The sequence below is a fragment of the Cebus imitator genome, unplaced genomic scaffold, assembly GCF_001604975.1.
Source record: "Cebus imitator isolate Cc_AM_T3 unplaced genomic scaffold, Cebus_imitator-1.0 Scaffold280, whole genome shotgun sequence".
Taxonomy (NCBI): domain Eukaryota; kingdom Metazoa; phylum Chordata; class Mammalia; order Primates; family Cebidae; genus Cebus; species Cebus imitator.
In genome coordinates this window covers 1,021,746-1,042,113 of record NW_016107595.1, presented here as the reverse complement: position 1 = coordinate 1,042,113, position 20,368 = coordinate 1,021,746, and the positions used below count along the sequence as shown (strand labels likewise).

Below are 20,368 nucleotides of genomic sequence, written 5' to 3'. Positions count from 1 at the left end.
CCCAGACAGCGTGTTTGGGGTGGGGATGGCCTTGTGAAAGCAGCTGTCGAGGCGCAGTGCTCTAAAGCAAGTGGGCCCAGCCGAGGGTCCAAGCCTGGAACCACTGGAAGGCAGACACGCATACCCAGTGAGGGGCCTGGGCCACCTTACCATCCACTGGCCTCTCTTGGGGAGAGCTCACCTCACCCTAGGAAACTTCCTAAGCTCTGATCCCTGGGGAGTCGTGAAGAACAGCGCTGTACCTTTTAATTTTTTTGAGACGTAGTTTTGCTCTTGTTGCCCAGGCTGGAGTGCAATGGCGTAATCTCAGCGCACTGTAACCTCTTCCTCCTGGCTTCAAGTGATTTTTCTGCCTCAGCCTCCTGAGTAGCTGGGATTACAGGTGCCTGCCACCACGCCCAGCTAATTTTCTCTATTTTTAGTAGAGGCGGGGTTTCACTATGATGGCCAGGCAGACCTCAAACTTCTGACCTCAGGTAATCCGCCCGCCTCGGCCTCCCAAAGTGCTGGGATTACATGCGTGAGCCACCGTGCTCGTATCTTAACCCTGCACAAGCCGTTAAACTTCCAGGGATGGGACTCCGGGATCTCCCTCTACATCGCCCGTCCCTTCTGCTTACAGGTCCAGATGCTCAGCCCCTTCGAGGCTGTGGCCACACGCTTCAGGGAGCAGTACAGGACGTTCGCCACAGCCCTGGACACCACCAGGCATGAGCTCCCTGTGAGGTCCATCCACCTGGAGGGAGACGGGCAGCAGCTCTTAGGTAGGAAACGGGATGTCCCAGCTGTGTGTGCAGCAGGCGGGTGAGGAGCGTGTGTGGGTGCTTCCCATGGGCCCGATGTCATTGCCACAAGTGCCCTCTTCCCCATCTAAGGCAGAGGACAGAGAGGGCTGGCCAGGCTGTGGTTCTTCCAGGGTCTCGCCCTGAGAAAGTAACCACGCTGGGATTTGAACCTTGGGCAGTGGGATACACAGTGATCTGCCGAAAGGCATTTTGCCAGGGTGGCCTGCAGTCTTGAGTCCTGGGCCCAACAAATGTGCCTTAGTGGTTGAGAGGTGACAAGACCACCAACCCCACTGCAGCTTTCACCCTCAGCAGAGGAGTGAGGACCCTTTTAGGCATAGGGTTCCCACCTTGTCTTGAACTTGAAGACTTTAGCAAGTGTGAAGAAAGGTACTCTGCTGCATCTTAAAATACCTGTCAAGATACAGGTATCTTCCCAAAGAGCAAGTTTTTGGCGGCCCTGGAGTTTGGTTCTTTTTCTTTCGTTTTTTGGAGACAGCATCTCACTGCTTTGCCCAGGCCAGAGTGCTGTGGTACAGTCTCAGCTCACTGCAACCTCTGCCTCAGGGTTTAAGCGATCCTCCTACCTCAGCCTCCTGAGTAGCTAGGACTGCAGGTGTGCACCACCACACCTGGCTAATTTTTTTTTTTCTTTTTTTAATAGACACGGTTTCACTATATTGCTAAGGCTGGACTTGAACTCCTGAGTTCAAGCGGTCCTCCCACCTTGGCCTCCCAAAAGGCTAGAATTACAGGCATGAGCCACCACGCCCTGCCATTGTTCTTTTCTTGGTGGAATCTTTTGCATAATCACCCAGGCGGGAGTGCAGGGGTGCAGTCATAGCTCACTGCAGCCTTGAACTTCTCAGGATCTGCTCAGGTCCTCAGCTTCCTAAGTAGTGGCCTCCCCAGTGCTTCAGGCATGCACCACTGCACCTGGCTAATTTTTTTTTTTTTTTTTTGAGACAAACAAGAGCAGTGGCATGATCTCGGCTCACTGCAACCTCCACCTCCTGGGTTCAAGCGATTCTCCTGCCTCAGCCTCCCGAGTAGCTGGTACTACAGGCGTGCGCCACCACACCCAGCTAATTTTGTATTTTTGGTAGAGACAGGGTTTCTCCATGTTGGTCAGGCCAGTCTCGAACTCCTGACCTCAGGTGATCTGCCCCCCTGCGGCCTCCCAAAGTGCTGGGATTACAGGCCACAGTGCCTGGTGCACCTGGCTGATTTTTGTTTATTTTTAGTAGAGACGAGGTCTGGCATGTTGCCCAGACTGATCCAGAACTCCCGGGCTCAAGTGATCTCCCACCTTGGCCTCCCAAAGCACTGGGATTCTGAATCCGTGTGAGCCCCGTTCCTGGCTGGGTTTCTGATTTGATGACTATGGTCACCTCCACATTTGTACTCTCTGGCTCCGTCTCTGCTCAGGTCCTTAGGTAGTTGCTGGGAACTAGCCTAGGGACTGTGAGTTTTCTGGCGCTGCCATACCAAGCGACCGCAGAATAGGTGGTTTGAAACCAGAGAAACATTCCCTTGAAGCTCAGGGGACCAGAAGTCTGAAATCAGGGTGTTGATGGGATTGGTTCCCTCCAGGGCAGGCCAGGTGAGCCCATACTGTGTCTCCCCCGGCCGCTGGTGTCTGCTGGTGGCCCTTGGCGTTCCTTGGCTTGTGGCTGTGTCCCTCCATTCTCTGCCCATGGCCTCCTCCCTGGCTGTCTTGTTATTGAAAATTCCCACATCAGGCCAGGCAGGTGGATCACAAGGTCAGGAGTTCAAGACCAGCCTGGCCAAGATGGTGAAACCCCATCTCTTACTAAAAATACAAAAAAATAGCCAGCATAGCGGTGTGCACCTGTAATCCCAGCCACTTGGGAAGCTGAGGAAGGAGAATTGCACCATGGCACTCCAGTCTGGATGACAGAGCAAGACTCTATCTCAAAAATAAAAAAGAAAAATTCCTCACAGGGCTGGGCGTGGTGGCTCACACCTGTAATCCATGCACTTTGGAGGCCAAGGTGGGCAGATCACCTGAGATCAGGAGTTCAAGACCAGCCTGACCAACATAGTGAAACCCCGTCTTAAAACAAAAAAGAAAAGAAAAATTCCCCGCATCTGATGAGGACATCAGTCACTGGATTAGGGCCCACCCTAATGACCTTATTTTAATGCCACCCTGTCCACAAAGACCCTGTTTCCGGTTAAGGTCACAGTTGCTGGGAGTGGAGGGTAGGAGTGGAACGTACGTATTGCAGAGGGCGTAATTCAGTCCACTGCTGAAGGGAGAAGAGGCTGGCTGATAAGGCGCTTAAAAGGCTCCCAAAATGTGACTCTCATGTACAGTTGGCCTCAACGTGATGCGTATTGGGGAGAGAGGTGTGTTGTCCCAGTGCAGGTGACACAGGCCCTGCAGTTGCAGGCCTCCCTCTGCTCAGGGGTGCAGGGAACAAGGACTGGTGTTTTTAAGTTGCTCATGGTCTAGCTGGGAGGCCTCGGGCATTCTCCCTGGCACAGCACAGCCTTTTTCGCATTGGCATTGGTTTCTGTTGAGGACACCACAGTGACATTTCAGTTCTGTTCCAATGCCCTCCTGGATGGTGGACATGCCTGTCCCACAACTGCAGACCGTGGGACAGAGAAGGCACCCGGCCTGAATGTCTTCGTGGCTTCCTCTTCTTTCCGTGCGCTCTCCACGGTTCTAGCACGATAACTGAGCCCGCACGGGAGCAGCCTGTGGGCCTCTCCACTTGAGCACGCCGTGCTTGGGGCACCATGCAATCCAACCCTCACCATCCTTTGTCCCCTCCAGACGCCCTGCAGCGTGAACTGACGACTACTCAGCGTCTCCTGGGAGAACTTGACGTTGGCAAGTCAGAAGAAAATGTGCAGATGCTGGACTTACTGAGCGAACTCAAGGACGTGATGGTGAAAAAGGACCTCGAGCTCCGAAGGTATCTCAGAAAATGCTTTAAGAGAAAGGCGGTACTCTGTTTGCTCAGGGCTGTTGGTGGCTGCACTTTTGGGTTGGTGCCGAGTTCCTCTTGGGGTTCAGAGGAGGTTCAGTCCCGAGAGCTGCTCTCTTCCTAGCCGTTGCACGACACAAGAATGGCCAGCAGGTGTCATTGTCATCCGTATTGTGGATGACAGAATCATCCAGCAGCACCCGCCTTGCCTTTCCTTCCTTTTTCTTTCTTTCTTTCTTCTTTTTTTTGGAGACAGGGTCTCACTCTGTTACCCAAGCCGGAATGCAGTGGCAGATCTCAGCTCACTGCAGTCTCGAACTCCTGGGCTCAAGTGATCCTCCCACCTCAGCCTCTTCAGTAGCTGGGCCTGCAGGTGTGCGCCACCATGCCAAGCTCATGTCCCTTTTCTAGCTCACCTGAGTCATTTTAGAGCTAATGGGGATTCTAGGTGAAATGAGGATCAAATATGCTACAAGTCGGGTCCTGGATTCACAGGGTAAGACTCAAGCAGAGCAGGGGGACGAAGAGAGCAAAAGAGCTCACAGCCAACCCAGAAAAAATCCACGGAAAGGCTGGCCGAGGTGGCTCATGGCTGTCATCCCAGCACTTTGAGAGGCCGAGGCGGGAGGATCACTTGAGGCCAGGAGTTCAAGACCAGCTTGGGCAACATAGTAAGACCTTGTCTCTATTATTTATTTATTTTGAGACAGAGTTGCCAGGCTGGTGTGCAATGTCACGATCTCGGCTCACTGCAACCTCCACCTCCCAGGTTCAAGTGATTCTCCTGCCTCAGCCTCCCAAGTAGCTGGGATCACAGGCGCCCGCCACCATGCCCGGCTAATTGTATTTTTAGTAGAGACGGGGTTTCATCATATTGGTCAGGCTTATCTCAAATTCCTGACCTCAGGTGATCTGCCCGCCTCAGCCCTCTAAAGTGCTGGGATTACAGGCAGGAGCCACTGTGTCTGGCCTCTTTATTTAAAAAGTACAAAATTTAGCCAGGCTTGGTAGTGCATGCCTGTGGTCCCAGCTACTCAGGAGGCAGAGGTGGGAGAATCATCTGAGCCCAGGGAGGTCAAGGTAGCAATGAGCTGTGGTCGTGGCACTGCACTGCAGCCTGGGCAATGGAGTGAGACCCTGTCTCAGGAAAGAAAAACAAATTCCATGGAAGTTCTCCAGCAGCTGGAAGAGAAAGGGTGTCACGTCTCTCCTTCACATCCTCAAAGTAACCCAGCAGCACAGGCGCCCTCAGAACAGCCCTGTTCGTGTTTTCAGTGTTCGTGTTTTCAGTGCCTTCCAGGGTAAGGTTCCAGGAGAATGTTTCTTTAACTTCTGATTGATAGAAATAGCCCAGATCTTAAAGGACTGTGTGGTGGCTTACACAGAGTGCATATCCTTATGGGTCCAGCCCCCCAAACCCATCAAGACCCCCCCTTTTTTTTTTTTTTACCTCCCCCCGGGAGATTTCTAGCCATGAGCTTTTCTCCACCTCTTCAGAAGAGAATCTTGTCTCTTCCTTACTGTGCTAAATTTTTCCTGAGTTGCCTAAAATATTGGACAAGGACTCATGCAAAACAGCCGCCACCCTCTGTGGGATTTCTTCCTCCTGTGGGTGGCCATGGATCCGTTCAGGACACCTAACGGTCATAAAGCCACAGTGTCACTCCCGGGATGACTTACTGAGCCATGAACGGCGGTACCCTCATGACCCAGTCAGCTCTTTCAGGCCCCACCTCTCGCTGCTGCCACAGTTGGGGATTATTATTATTTATGATTATTATTTATTATTATTATTATTATTGAGACAGGGCTTCATTTTCATTGCTTAGGCTGGAGTGCAGTGGCGCAGTCTTGGCTCACTGCAACCTCTGCCTGCTGTGCTCAAGCAGTCATCCTGCCCCAGCCTCCCAACTAGCCAGGACTACAGGCGTGCGCCACTGCACCCAGCTAATTTTTTTTCTAAATTTTTTGTAGAAATGGGGTTTCGCCATGTTGCCCAGGCTGGTCTTGAACTCCTGGCCTCAAGTCATCTGCCTGCCTCAGCCTCCCAAAGTGCTGGGATTATAGCACTTTAATCCTACCTCGCCCGGCCAGGGAATTAATTTTTTTTTTTTAATTTGGAAATGGAGTTTCACTTTTGTTTCCCAGGCTGGAGTGCAATGGCATGATCTCAGCTCGTCTCAACCTGAGCCTCCCAGGTTCAAGTGATTCTCCTGACTCAGCCTCCCAGGTAGCTGGGATTACAGGCATGTGCCGGCATGCCTGGTTAATATTTTGCATTTTTAGTAGAGATGGGGTTTCTCCGTGTTGGTCAGGCTGGTCTCGAACTCCCAGCCTCAGGTGATCCACCCGCCTTGGCCTCCCAAAGTGCTGGGATTACAGGTGTGAGCCACTGCTCCCGGCCGGGATTCATTTTTAATGGGAGTTTGGGAGGGGACGGATATTCCAGCCACAGCGGCAGCACAGCACTGAGCTCCCTGAACATTTCTTGGATGAATGAGTCTTTCCTTTCGTGCCTGGTGCTGTTCTTGGGGGCTTCCCTGATGGAGTCTTTTCAGACAGGTCTTGTGTGCTGGCCCTTTTCCACTGAGCACGTGGGGCATGTGAAAATCCGCACGTGGCAGCCCCTCGTTCACCACACACGTGCGCTTCACCTCGGAGGGCGGAAGCCGTTATTGGTTCTCTGATCCTTGACAGGAGTTTCGCCCAGGTGCTGGAACTCTCCGCAGAGGCGAGCAAAGAGGCAGCCTTGGCAAACCAGGAAGTCTGGGAAGAGGGTCAGGGCCTGGCACCTCCTAGCCAGTGGTATTTCAATCAAGACACCACCTGCGGAGAATCTCGGGGAGCACCCAAGAACACACCCCTGTCTGAGGACGACACCCCTGGTGCCTCATCAGCCCCTACTCAGGCCACATTCATCAGCCCAAGGGAAGACGTTTCTTCAAGCAGCCAGGGAGAAGCCACGTCCTCTGCCGCTCACTCAGGGAGGGACTTGGGGTGACTCGTGACATTCAGGACACTTGAGCACTTTATACACTACCCTAGCACTGGAGCCGTTTTTTAATGTGATAATCTTGTTTGATTCTTAAAAAATAAACCCATTTTGCAGTTGAAGCCCTCGTTTTCTATGAGGGGGCCGGTTGGAAGACCTGTGTTGTCTCCAGTTCTTCTGAGTGACTGGTCTGGAAATTTAGGACCCCCACGACATGCTGAGTATCCCGCTGTCATGATTATTTCATGTCCTTCAGTCACGAGGGTGGTTGTGGGACAGCAAGTTAAGAATTGGCCCTTGAGTGGACATAGTTCATTTTTTAAATTAATTATTTGGAAATGTAAATCGTTTTTGTTGTTGTTGTTCGTGTGTTTATTGTCTTTATCTGAAAAATCCTGATAGAAAATTGTTTGGTTTAGCTCTCAGCAGCCTGCTTCTGAGCTCTGAGGAAGCTTGCCTTCTTTTGAGCTACCTGATCTTTCTTCTGAGCAAGGGACATTTTGGGGCGGTTCCACCTCTTCCTCTTAGCTTCTTTCTTGGGCTTCTTTTCATAGACTGGATTCTCTCGTATAGGAGCATGAACTTTTTATACATCTCCATCATGTCTGGAGTTAACGCCCTTCTTTATGTGTTGAGAGAACTGTTTGTTGTAAGCATCTTCATCTTCTGCCATTCAGTAGTGCGTGTCATCTGCAACATTCTGGCCCATGGTGTGCTTCTGCGTTAAATTGCTTGCTTTCAGAATCCTACCCAGGGAATCATTCAGTACTGTGAGGGATAACAAGGCTCCATCCACAGCTCCCTTCAGGGCGCCAAAAACTTTATTGCCAGTTGTAGTTCTGGCAAGGCCTGCATCCACATAGCAGGTAAAGGCACCTGGCTGACCATCAGTGCTTTCCATGTTGTGTTAATCACCAGTCACCTCCACTTGGCCCTCATAGATCTTGTCCGTGCCAAACCTGTTGAGAAGCCCGCGGGCCAGCAGCAGCCAGGACAGTACGCCGCGGCATCATTTGTCAGGCCAGCCTTCGTGCCGTATTGTGACAGTCCGTGTGCATATGCTGCGCAGACTATCATATCCCCCCATACGGGCATAAGCATCTGACACATGATATCTCTGTTACACAGACTGTCACCCTGTATTTGGGTGTGTTGTATTTATTTTTATCCTGTATCACCAGGCGTTTCCGAGCATAGTAATCAGTTTTACCCTCTTGTCTTCTAAATTTCATTTGGTATCTCTTAAAGTAGGCCTTATCCTTTTTTTTTTTTTTTTTTTTTTTTTTTTTTTGTTTTTTTTTTTTTTTTTTTTTTTTTTTTTTTTTTTTTTTTTTGGGGGGGCGTTTTTTTTTTTTTTTTTTTTTTTTTTTTTTTAAGAGAGGGTTTCACCATGTTGGTCAGGCTGGTCTTGAACTCCTGACCTCAGGTGATCCGCCTGCCTTGGCCTCCAAAGTGCTTGGATTACAGGCGTGAGCCACTGCACCCGGCCAAGTCGGCCTTATTCTTAACAACTTTAACAAACCCCATCCTGCGGAACAGAGACCCGCAGGCCCAGCAGCACTAGGGGGCACAAAAAGGCTAGAAATGCAATTGTTTATTAGAACTCATTTGTGTTTGCAAACATTCGACAGTGGGTAAAACCAAAACGATCCACATCATCCTCCCCACCACCCCAGCTTCTGGGGCAAAGTAGGGGGCTTTTACTTTAACCCCTGACTGGCTCTGGGTCTAGGGCCTGAGATGCTTTTGTAAGCTGGTAACTGGGTCCCAGGCAGCCTCACGAAACTGCCAGGTCCCTGCCTTGCTTGCAGCTTCAGGAGGTTGCTGGGTCCGTGACTCGCTGGCAGCATGGAGAGACTGCTGGGTCCTAGCGTCCCAGACCTTCACCAAATGCTGGGTTCCGGCCTTTGTTTGCTTTTTAGACAGGGTCTTGCTGTCTTCTGAGCTGGAGTGCAGCAGTGCAGTCACGGCTCACTGCAGCCTCGACCTCCTGAGTTCAAGTGATCCTCCTACCTCAGCTTCCTGAGTAGCTGGGACCACAGGCATGCACCACCATATGTGGCTAAAAATTGTTTTGGTGTGGCAGGGGCGTCTCACTCTTGCTGTGTTGCCCAGGGTAGTCTTGGGTTCCTGGGCTCCAGTGATGCTCCAACCTCAGGCCCCCAAAGTGCTGGGATTAGGGGCATGAGCCATGGGGCCTGGCCCCAGTTTTCATCCAAATTTCTACCGCAATCCCACTGTCTCAGTCCATCCAGGCTGCTGTAACAAAATGCTACGGACCACGTGACTTAGAAAGAGAAGTTGATTTCTCACTTCCGGAGGCTGGAAGTTCCAAGTTCAAGGTGCTGGTAGAACTGGGGTTTGGTGAGACGCTGATTCCTAATTGGCTGACTTCTCACTGTGTCCTCCTCACATGGTGGGAAGGTCAAAGTGAGAGGGGAGACCCCCCTCCCCGTCTCTCCTCACAGGCCTCCACCTCCTCCCTCCGGATGAGAAGGACGGTAAAAATAAAAGAATCCATGGTCAAGCGGCTTGCTGACGCCACCGACCAGGCCATAATGAGGCCTAAGGACTGGGAAGATAACGCCCTTTTCAGTTCCCAGCTATCTATAAGCCTTGAAAAAGTTGCAAAGAATGTTATCACTACCAGCCAGAGCCCAGAACTAGGTCATGTCCTCCATGTTTGCACAATCCAAACCCCCCCTTAAAGTGGCATCTGCCACCAAGTAATTTACTGCCTTTGTTCGGCTCCAGTAACCCTTCCCCTTTGCTTTCCGCCTGTGCCAAATGTAAATTAGCAAATCAATGAAAGCCAAAGACTGTGAGGTGAGCTGCCCGGCCCGGCCGGTGGGTAATACCAGGGTTTCACCTCTGCTCCCCCTTTAGAGTCATAAGCCCCTAAAAAGGGAAAGAAGCTGCTTCTTGGGGAGCTCGAGATTCACCTGTGTTGCCCAGGCTGGTCTTGAATTCCTTGCCTAGGCAACACAGGTGAATGAGGCTTTAGCCCCCTGCAGCTCCCGGCCGAATAAAAAGCCACTTCCTTCCTCAGTTCAGTGTTTGAGAGGTTTGTTTTCTGCCGTTCCTGCTACAAATGGAGCCCCTGTGGGCTTTTTTTTTTTTTTTTTTGAGGTGACGGAGTCTTGTTCTGTCGACCAGGCTGGAGTGCCAGGGGCATGATCTTGGCTTACTGTAACCTCCACCTCCCAGATTCAAGCAATTCTCCTGCCTCAGCCTCCTGAGTACTTGGGATTACAAGTACGCACCACCATACCTGGCTAATTTTTGTATTTTTAGTAGAGATGGGATTTCACCATGTTGGCCAGGCTGGTCTCGAACTCCTGACCTCAAGCAGTCCGCCTACCTCAGCCTTCCCAAGTGCTGGGATTACAGGCGTGAGCCACCACGTCCAGCCCCTTGTGTAATTGTTTGTCTTGACAAATCTGCCTCGTTGTCCTCAGTGAGTCCAGATTGGGTTTCATGTTGCAATGTCTGCCTTCCAGCTTTTAAAATTTTTACAGACTGGGGCAAATGCAGCAGATTTGTTTGGGGCCGTTTAATATTGAGGGACCTGAGGCAGTCTCTTTGGTTCAGCCAGCCTTCCATAGTGCTTTTTTTTTTTTTTTTTTTTGAGACAGAATCTCACTCTGTCACCCAGCTTGGAGTGCAATGACATGATGGCTCACTGCAACCCCCACCTCCCAGGTTCAAGCAATTCTGCCTTGGCCTCCTGAGTAGCTGGGACTACAGGTGTGTACCACCACACCCAGCTAATTTTTGTATTTTTAGTAGAGATGGGGTTTCACCATGTTGGCTAGGCTGGTCTCAAACTCATGACCTGAAGTGATCTGCCTGCCTTGGCCTTCCAAAGTGCTGGGATTAATAGGCAGGAGCCACCGCGCCTGGCCCCATCAGTGCATTTCATTTGAATTTGCATCTGGCACAATGGACACTGGCAAAATGAACAAGTAAGACAAACACAGTTTTGAAATCTAGCCTGGCACCCGGTAAATGTTTGACATTTCTCCTACTCCCTTTTGCTGTGTGACCTGGGTAAATGACTTCCCCTCTCTGAGCTGTCATCATCTCCTCTGTAAATGGGGAAGAGTATCGGTTGAGCTGTGTCTCCCCAAAATTCATATGTGGAGGTTGTAACACAGTCCCTCAGCATGTGATTGTATTTGGAGTTATGGTCGTTATTAGAGAAGTAATTAGGTAAGGTTATCAGAACCTTCCAAATCAGCAGAGGAGGAAAAAGAACCACAGAGGACAAGGATAAAGGAGTGCTGGCCTGGGTCCCTGGTGCTGGGAACCAGCTCGACGCCAGGACACACCAGGCACAGCCAATCCCTCGTGGGTCCGCAGCAGGGGCACCCCGGGATGATTATGGGGTCCTCCTAGGGAGAGTTCACAGTCCCAGCCAAGGCTCCTAATTGCCCGGGGTCAGTGGGTCGCTGAGCTAATCCTCCCGAGCACATCAGGGGTCTCTGCCATCACTGAGGGGGGCTTCCAGAACTCCCTGGTACCTAATCAAGTCCAATTAACCAAAAGGCAGGAATGTGGGCTGGGACCTCAGCAGGGCTGGAGGGCTTCTCGGCAGGAGACCGGACTGGCCCAGAGACTGTCTCACTTGTGGGAAACAGACCCCAGGTCCCAGCCCCGTCCAGAGCAGGGAGGGAGGGAGCCCAGGCTCAGGTCAGTGGGGTCTCTGTTCAGCGGGCCTTTGGGCTGTGGGATCCAGATGCAGGGACACCAGCCTTGCTGGTTAATTTCATGTTCTGCTCACAGACGCATGAGAATTTAAAAGCCACATGTCAGGCAGACGGAGGAGGACAGATATTGTGTGATTGCATTTACAGGCGCCACGGGGAACAGCCAATTCCTAGAGACGGAAAGTAGAAGTGAGACTCCCAGGGGCTGGGGGAGAGGACTGCAGACGGACTGTTTCAAGGGCCGGGAGTGATGAAAAATGGGGGGTGTAGATAGTGGTGCTGGTTGTACACGCGGGGAATGCATTTAATGTCACTGAATTGTACCTTCCAAGTGGTTGACATGATCAGTATCATGTATATTTTACTACAATGGCAAGAAAAAGAGTTTGACTCTAAATTTGCAATCAGCAGGTAACCACTTAAGGAAATTGGTTCATTAATGTATAGTTTGTTTTATGAGTTGCACACAATGTTTAAATATTTGGCGAAATGTACTTGCTAGATGGGAATGCTTAATAAACTGAACATTAAAAATTGCAGGGGAGGCTGAGGTGGGAGAATTTCTTTCTTTTTTTTTTTTTTTTTTGTGAGATGAAGTCTTGCTCTGTCACCCAGGCTGGAGTGCAGTGGTGCAATCTCGGCTCACTGCAACTTCTGCCTCTTGGGTTCAAGCGATTCTCCTGCCTCAGCCACCTGAGTAGCTGGGATTACAGGCATGCACCACCATACCCGGCTAATTTTTGTGTTTTTAGTAGAGACAGGGTTTCACCATGTTGGTCAGGCTGGTCTTGAACTCCTGACCTCGGCCTCCCATAGTTCTGGGATTACAGGCGTGAGCTACCATGCCCGGCCATGCACTTACCTTTTCAAGGAATAGAGAGTTACATCTCGCACAGACTCCCAATAGTGGCAGGTAGCACTTAAAGGAGGGGTGTGTCCCCAGACCTGAGACCCTGGGTGGGGACTGCACCAGCGTCATCTGGGGCAGGGTGTAAGTCTCAACCCTCTGACCATCACCTGGCCTGTTAGGGTTAGTCCCCCAGACAGTCCCTGTGCTGGGAATTACAAGTGTAAACCACCATGCTCTGCCTGTTTTCCCGAATATTTAAACACTGCCATGTAACTAATAAATCAAGCTACACATTTCGTGAACTAATTTCCTTAAATGGTTAAATGCGACTTTCAAACTGAAAGTCTTTATTTCTTTGCCGTTGTAGTAAACTCTACATGGGCCAGGCCCAGTGGCTCACGCCTGTAATCCTAAAACTTTGAGAGGCTGAGGGGGGCAGATCACCTGAGGTCAGGAGTTTGAGACCAGCCTGGCCAACATGGCGAAACCCCATCTCTACTAAAAATACAAAAATTAGCCGGGTGTGGTGGCACGCGCCTGTAATCCCAGCTACTCAGGAGGCTGAGGCAGGAGAATCACATGAACCTGGGAGGCAGAGGTTGCAGTAAGCTGAGATTGTACCACTGCACTCTAGCCTGGGCAACAGAGCGAGACTCTGTCTCAAAACAAAAACAAAAAAGAACTCTACATGATTGATCATGTTAACCACTTGGAAGGTACAATTCAGTGACATTAAATGCATTCCCCGCGTGTACAACCAGCACCACTATCTACACCCCCCATTTTTCATCACTCCCGGCCCTTGAAACAGTCCGTCTGCAGTCCTCTCCCCCAGCCCCTGGGAGTCTCACTTCTACTTTCCGTCTCTAGGAATTGGCTGTTCCCCGTGGCGCCTGTAAATGCAATCACACAATATCTGTCCTCCTCCGTCTGCCTGACATGTGGCTTTTAAATTCTCATGCGTCTGTGAGCAGAACATGAAATTAACCAGCAAGGCTGGTGTCCCTGCATCTGGATCCCACAGCCCAAAGGCCCGCTGAACAGAGACCCCACTGGCCTGAGCCTGGGTTCCTTCCCTCCCTGCTCTGGACGGGGCTGGGACCTGGGGTCTGTTTCCCACAAGTGAGACAGTCTCTGGGCCAGTCCGGTCTCCTGCCGAGAAGCCCTCCAGCCCTGCTGAGGTCCCAGCCCACATTCCTGCCTTTTGGTTAATTGGACTTGATTAGGTTCCAGGGAGTTCTGGAAGCTCCCCTCAGTGATGGCAGAGACCCGTGATGTGTTCGGGAGGATTAGCTCATCGACCCACTGACCCCGGGCAATTAGGAGCCTTGGCTGGGACTGTGAGCTCTCCCTAGGAGGACCCCATAATCATCCCGGGGTGCCCCTGCTGCGGACCCACGAGGGATTGGCTGTGCCTGGTGTGTCCTGGCGTCGAGCTGGTTCCCAGCACCAGGGACCCAGGCCAGCACTCCTTCCTCCTTGTCCTCTGTGGTTCTTTTTCCTCCTCTCTCTGCTGATTTGGAAAGTTCTGATTCACATTTGCATGAAAGACCCATTTCGTTTTCCTTTGGCTTTTATTTTTCAATTTTTGATTATTTCTGAGATAGAATCTCACTCTGTTGCTCAGGCCAGAGTGCAGTGGTGCCATCCTAGCTCAGCTCGGCCTTGCAGTCCTGTGCTGAAGTGATCCTCCTGTCCCAGCCTCCTATCAGGGGACTGCAGGTGTGTACCACCGCATTCAGTGAATTTTAAAAATATTTTTTAGTGACTGGGGTTTCTGTCTATTACCCACACTGATCTCAGACTCTCAGCCTCAAGTGGCCCTCCTGACTCAGCCTCCCAAAGTGTTGGGATTCCAGGCGTGGGCCACTGTGCCTGGCCTTCTTGGTTTTTCACTTGAGAGCAAAAGAAGATTTCTCAACTGGGCTGCTTTCTTTTTCCCAGGAATTTCCCTGTAACCTCTGCAGATGCCCCCCCCCCCCTTTTTTTTTTCCCTTGAGATGGAGTTTTGTTCTTGTTGCCCAGGCTGGAGTGCAATGGCATGACCTCGGCTCACTGCAACCTCTGCCTCCCAGGTTTAAGTGATATTCCTGCCTCAGCCTCTTGATTAGCTGGGATTACAGGCGCCCACCACCATGCCGGACTAATTGTTTGTATTTTCAGTAGAGACAGGGTTTCACCATGTTGACAGGCTGGTCTCGAACTCCTGACCTCAGGTGATCCACCTGCCTCGGCCTCCCAAAGTGCTGGGATTACAGGTGTGAGCCACCGCGCCCGGCCTGCAGATGCCTTCTGATAAATCTGTGCCAGGCATGGTGATCTGAGTTGCAGTGGGTGAGAAAAAAAACACTTAATTCACAACAGAAGCCTGGTGTCAGCTAGCTAGCTAGCCTTTTTCCTTTCCTTCCCTCTCTCCCTCCCTGTCTGCCCCCCCACCCCACTCTCACTCTGTCACCCAGGCTAGACTCCTGGCCGCAAGCAACCTCCCGACTTAGTCTCCCAAGCAGCTGGGATTACAGGTGCAACCACCATACGCAGCTAATTTTTTGATTTTTATTTTTAGTAGAGATGAGGTCTCACTATGTTGCCCAGGCTGGTCTCAAACTCCTGTCCTCAAGTGATCCTCACAGTACTGGGGTTCCAAGCGTGAGCCACCGTGCCCAGCCTCGTGTGACTTTTAAAAGCATTTCATCACAGCATGGTATAGGAGTGTTCATTAACTGCATTTTGTCTCTTTTCCTCTTTTTGATGGATTAAAAATGACTTGTGTGTTCTTGCTGAAAAGGACCCTGGAGATTATCCGAACACCCCCCCCACCACGCCCCCTGCTCCACGCACACAGCAAAGCAGCTCTGGCCCAGTCACAGCCTCCAGAGTGCCCTCCACCCTCGCACTGTGCTTCCTCAACAACCCAGCCTGGGAACATTCCCAAAACGGGCCAGGAATCAGCTCACTCAGCAGATGTTTGGTGATTTCGAAAACAAAAGGGTCGGCGGGTCACATCCATCAGTTCCCTAAAGAGTCCTCCGGGACCGCGCCTGCTGTGCGGCTTGGCACGGCCCACATCGCGACACGGGCTTTCCATCTTTACTGTCCTTTGAATCACTTTTGCGGGGGGATACCTCAACTTACAAACCATGTAAATATTTTCCTTTTGGCACCAAACTTTCCCCTGGGGAGCTGGAAAGCCCAGCTGGGGTCTTTCCATCTCTGGCCTTCAGGTCCAGGGCTGAACTGGGATAGGAGCATTTGTGCCAGCCCCCCGAAGTTGCAGCAAGAGGTACTGTCAGGATTCAGGGACAGGAGGCTGTTAGGACTGTCACCCTCCACACCTGGCGTGAGGGACCACAGGATGGGAGAAGGCAGATACATGGAGTTTCGAGGCAGATTGGTGGGCCTTGGCAGTTGCTGAACCAAAGTACACCTGCAATCATGAAGCCAATTAAGATGGGAATGTGCTGGGCGCAGTGGCTCACGCCTGTAATCTCAACACTTTGGGAGGCCGTGGTGGGCGATCGATGTCAGGAGATCGAGACCATCCTGGCCAACATGGTGAAACCCCATGTCTACCAAAAATAAATACACAAATCCTGCTGGGCAGGATGGCGCATGCCTGTAATCCCAGCTACTCGGGAGGCTGAGGCAGGAGAATTGCATGAACCAGGGAGTCGGAGGTTGCAGTGAGTTGAGATCACGCCACTGCACTCCAGCCTGGCAACAGAGCAAGACTCCATCTCAAAAAAAAAAAAAAAAAAAAGGCTGGGAATGGTGGCTCACACCTGTATTCCCAGCACTTTGGGAGGCCGAGGCAGGTGGATCACTTAAGGCCAGGAATTTGAGACCAGCCTGGCCAACATGGTGAAACTCTGTCTCTAATAAAGATACAAAAATTAACTGGTGTGGTGGTGAGCACCTGTGATCTCAGCTACTCAGGAGCCTGAGGCATGAGAATCATTTGAATCTGGGAGGCAGAGGTTGCAGTGAGCCAAGATCGCGCTACTGCACTCCAGCCTGGGCGACAGAATGAGATTCCATCAAAAAAAGAAAAAGAGAGCTGTGTCCAGTGCTTCTCATTAATCAAAACCGGCACATAAATAGAACATACAATTAAGGGAATTGTCTATCATTGGTAACGTGGATGAAATCAGTTTCAGGGAAGTGACAGGAGGAAGAGAAACAGCCTGATTGGAAAGGAATGGAGAATGGGAGGAGAGAAATTGGAGAACTTAAGACCAATATCAGAAAAATAAAGCAGACCCATACAAAAACCAAATAAGGCTGGTGCAGTGGCTCATACCTGTAATCCCAGCACTTAGGGAGGCTCAGGAGGGAGGGCCGCTTGAGCCCCGGCATTTGAGGACCCCCTTCACTTGGGAGCTGACTATACCTAACCACCCCACCTAGCTAAACCCTGTCTTTACAAAAATATATCTAGGGCAACATAGCTAGACCCTGTCTTTACAAAAACCATAAAATTTGCCTGGTGTGGTGGTGCTCACCTGGAGTCCCAGCTACTTGAGAGGCTGAGGTGGGAGGATCGCTTGAGCCCGGGAGATGAAGGCTGCAGTGAGCTGTGATCATGCCACTGCACTCCAGCCTGGGTGACAGTGAGACCCTGTCTGAAAAACAGAACCAAACCTCAAAAATCATGATGCCAAGTGGAAGAAAATAGTCACAAAAGGCCACAGAGTGTGAGATTCCTTTGATCTGAAATGCCCAGAACAGGCAAATCCATAGAGGCCGGAAGCAGATGAGTGGCTGCCAGGGGCCGGGGGAGGGGGCATGGGGAGTGACTGCTGATGGGGACAGGGTCTCCTTTTGTGGGGATGAAATCTTCTGGAATGAGATAGAAGTGATGATGGTTGCACAACTGTTAAGTATATGAAAATCTAACGATTAAATAGATTTTAATCAACAGTAAATACCACAATATTTACATACTACAAAGTTCACCCAATGAAAGCATAGTAAATCTATATAGTTAATCTAGAGTAAAAAATCTATACTGTACTGTAGTAAATCCGTACTTTCACTGGGTGAACTTTGTGGTATGTAAATTCTACCCCAATTATATTCCCCAAAAAAGACAGCTGGAGGAGGGGCAGTGTGTGGGGGCCCTCCAGAGCCAAAGATTATTGGAGCCGAGGCAGGGGAGGGGCCACTGGCTAGGGAGGCAGGAATGAGCCAGCCAGGCTCACAGGGCAATGAGAGGCCAAGTCCTGGGGTGGGGCAGGGATGGCAGAAGCTGGGGGCTGGATGGGGGCCTGGGGAGCTGAATGGTGAGGGAGCCTTGGAAACTTTGCATGAACAAGCGATGAGACAAATGTCCTCTCCTGCAAACGCCTGCCACCATGCCCCAGCCCTGGGGCCGGCCCCTCCCACTCTCGGGCTGCCTGGCCCCAGTGTCCCTAGGCTGCCATTTATGGAGCGTTGACTAGGTCCAGGCTCAGGGCTGGCTTTACATTCCTGGGTTCCCGTCCCTGCTGGTGCCCTGTGGGGTGAGCCCTGACGTCAAAGGTTCTAGAACACACCTCTTTAGAACTGATCTGCGGAAATACTGGGAGCCACTGAGGGCTGGGCTAGCGTCCAGCGCCTGGTATACTGGCCTGGGGGGCGGTGTCTGTAGACACTTGGTGATGGCAGGAAAGAAGGGGAGGAAGTGGTCACCGAACCTGGGGCTCTCTACGCCTGTCTACCTCGCCTGGGGGATCTCTACGCCTATCCACCTCGCCTCGGGCTCTCTACGCCTGTCCACCTCGCCTGGGGCTCTCTACGCCTGTCCACCTTGCCTGGGGGCTCTCTATGCCTGCCCACCTCCCCTGGGGGCTCTCTACGCCTGTCCACCTCCCCTGGGGGCCCTCTACGCCTGTCCACCTCCCCTGGGGTCTCTCTATGCCTGTCGACCTCACCTGGGGGCTCTCTACCCCTGTCCACCTCCCCTGGGGACTTTCTACGCCTGTCCACCTCACCTGGGGGATTTCTACACCTATCTCATCTAGGGGGCCATGCACCTACCTTTCTTTTTTATTTTGAATGCTCACAATATATTTTTATTTTATTATTATTTTTTTTAGGGATGAGGTCTCACTATGTTGCCCAAGCTGGTCTTGAACTCGTGGGCTCAAGTGATCCTCCCACCTCGGCCTCCCACGGTGCTGGGCTTACAGGCATGAGTCACTTCACTGCGCCGAGCCCTGAAAGCTCACAATATAAAACCCATTGCTTAGGGTACAGGCGGGGCACCTACCTTTCTTATCTGGAGGGCCGTGCCCCTGCCCACCCTACCCAGGGGCTACCTACACCTCACCTCACCTGGGGCCTGTCTGTACGTGATCACCACATTTGGGGGTTATCTATACCTGCCCACCTCACCTGGGGGGGCATGTCCCCGTTAACCTCACCTGGGGACTGTCTACACCTGTCTATCCATCTCACCTAGGGGGGCCGTGCACCCACCCACTTCACCTGAAGAGCTGTGTGCCTGTCTACCCTCCCCAGGGGCTGTCTACACCTGTTCACTTCACCTTGGGGGCTGTCTATACCTGTCTACCTCACCTCGCAGGCCATGTACCCACTCAGCTCACCAGTGTGCCTGCTCACCTCACCCGGGGCTGTCTACACCTGGGTTGGACAGGCTATTGGCCGGAGTGGCCGTCCCCAGGCTTAGCTCCAGTAGACAGAGGCCTCCCTCGGGGCTGGACGAGGCCACCCACAGGGAGCAGCGGGTGTGGAGCCCCCTCTCTAGCCCCCAGCGTGTGCTTGGAGCTGCTCACAGGCTGGTGGATCCTCAGCTTCTGCCTGGGCCAGGTTGTGTCCTGGAACATTTCTGGCACTGAGCTGGCGTCTTCTCCAGGGCAGACGCTGCTGGCAGAGCTGAGGCAGGCCAGGGCGTTCACGGTGGTGCTTTTATTTCCAGCCTGCTTGCCCAGAAAGCAGAGCTTGCCAGGGTGTCTGCTGGGGGCTGAATCGTGTCTGGGCCTCAGTTTTCTTTTTTGAGACCGAGTTTCACTCTGTTACCCAGGCTGGAGTGCAGTGGCGCAATCTCAGCTCAGTGCAACCTCTGCCTCCTGGGTTCGAGCGATTCCCCTGCCTCAACCTTCCAAGTAGCTGGGACTACAGGTGCCTACCACCACGCCCAGCCAGTTTTTTGTATTTTAGTAGAGACAGGGTTTCACTGTGTTGGCCTGGATGGTCTTGATCTCCTGACCTCGTGATTCGCCCGTCTTGGCCTCCCAAAGTGCTGGGATTACAGGCATGAGCCATGGCGCCTAGCTTGAGCTTAATTTATCTTTTCCTTCTTTTTTTTTTTTTTAAACCGACTCTTGCTCTGTCACCCAGGCTGGAGTGCAGTGGCATGATCTCGACTCACTGCAACCTCTGCCTCCCAAGTTCAAACAATTCTCCTGCCTCAGCCTCCCGAGTAGCTGGGATTACAGGCACCTGCCACTACACCCAGCTAATTTTTGTATTTTAAGTAGAGATGGGGTTTCACCACGTTGGCCAGGCTGGTCTCAAATTCCTGATCGCAGATGATCCGTCTGCCTCAGCCTCCCAAAGTGCTGGGATTACAGGTGTGAGCCACCGCACCTGGCCAGGGCCTCAGTTTTCTTATCCCGGTGCCATCCAAGGTCGCATTCCTGCTCTTATGTCACGGAAGCCTCTAAGAAGGGATGGTCAGGTTCAGATGCAGCCTAAGAGGCAGGACACGGTGCCAGCCACCAGACTGCCGTGCCAGGGAGGGTCTGACTCAGAGCTACACCAAGGGCTTGGGTGCAGGTAAAAAGGGCTGCTCCCTGCCCTCCACCTGTGCTCACCCTATAGGGACACAGTGAGGTGGGTGAGTCTAGGTAGCTCCCAGGTGAGGTGGGTGGGGACATGGCCCCAGGGTGTGTATGGATAATTCCTAGGTGAGGTGGATGGATGTACAGTCCCCAGGCAAGATGCACTGTTATAGACAGCCTCCAAGTGAGGTGGGCAGAGACATGGCCCTCCAGGTGAGGTAGGCGGGTGTAGACAGGCCCTAGGTGAGGTGGGCTGGTGGGTATAGATAGTCCCCAGGTGAGGTAGGCAGG

General features: G+C 51.9%; 1 protein-coding gene and 1 pseudogene across 5 annotated transcripts in view; one reads left to right on the top strand and one right to left on the bottom strand.

The window, feature by feature from the left end:
* Positions 1–6,891, top strand: part of HAUS8 (HAUS augmin like complex subunit 8) — a 30,015-nt gene extending 23,124 nt beyond the window's left edge. For 4 of the 5 annotated variants that reach the window (XM_017501210.2, XM_017501209.2, XM_037728746.1 and 1 more), the window contains 3 exons: positions 623–764; positions 3,592–3,733; positions 6,443–6,891. In XM_017501210.2, coding sequence (XP_017356699.1) covers positions 623–764; positions 3,592–3,733; positions 6,443–6,746 — 588 coding nt within the window. In that variant the 3' untranslated portion in view covers positions 6,747–6,891. The remainder of the gene's footprint in view (positions 1–622; positions 765–3,591; positions 3,734–6,442) is intronic. The other variant, XM_017501211.2, reaches the window with a different exon arrangement.
* Positions 6,892–7,002: 111 nt separating this feature from the next.
* On the bottom strand, positions 7,003–8,264 carry LOC108284616 (annotated as a pseudogene).
* Between the last annotated feature and the right edge of the window lie 12,104 nt (positions 8,265–20,368).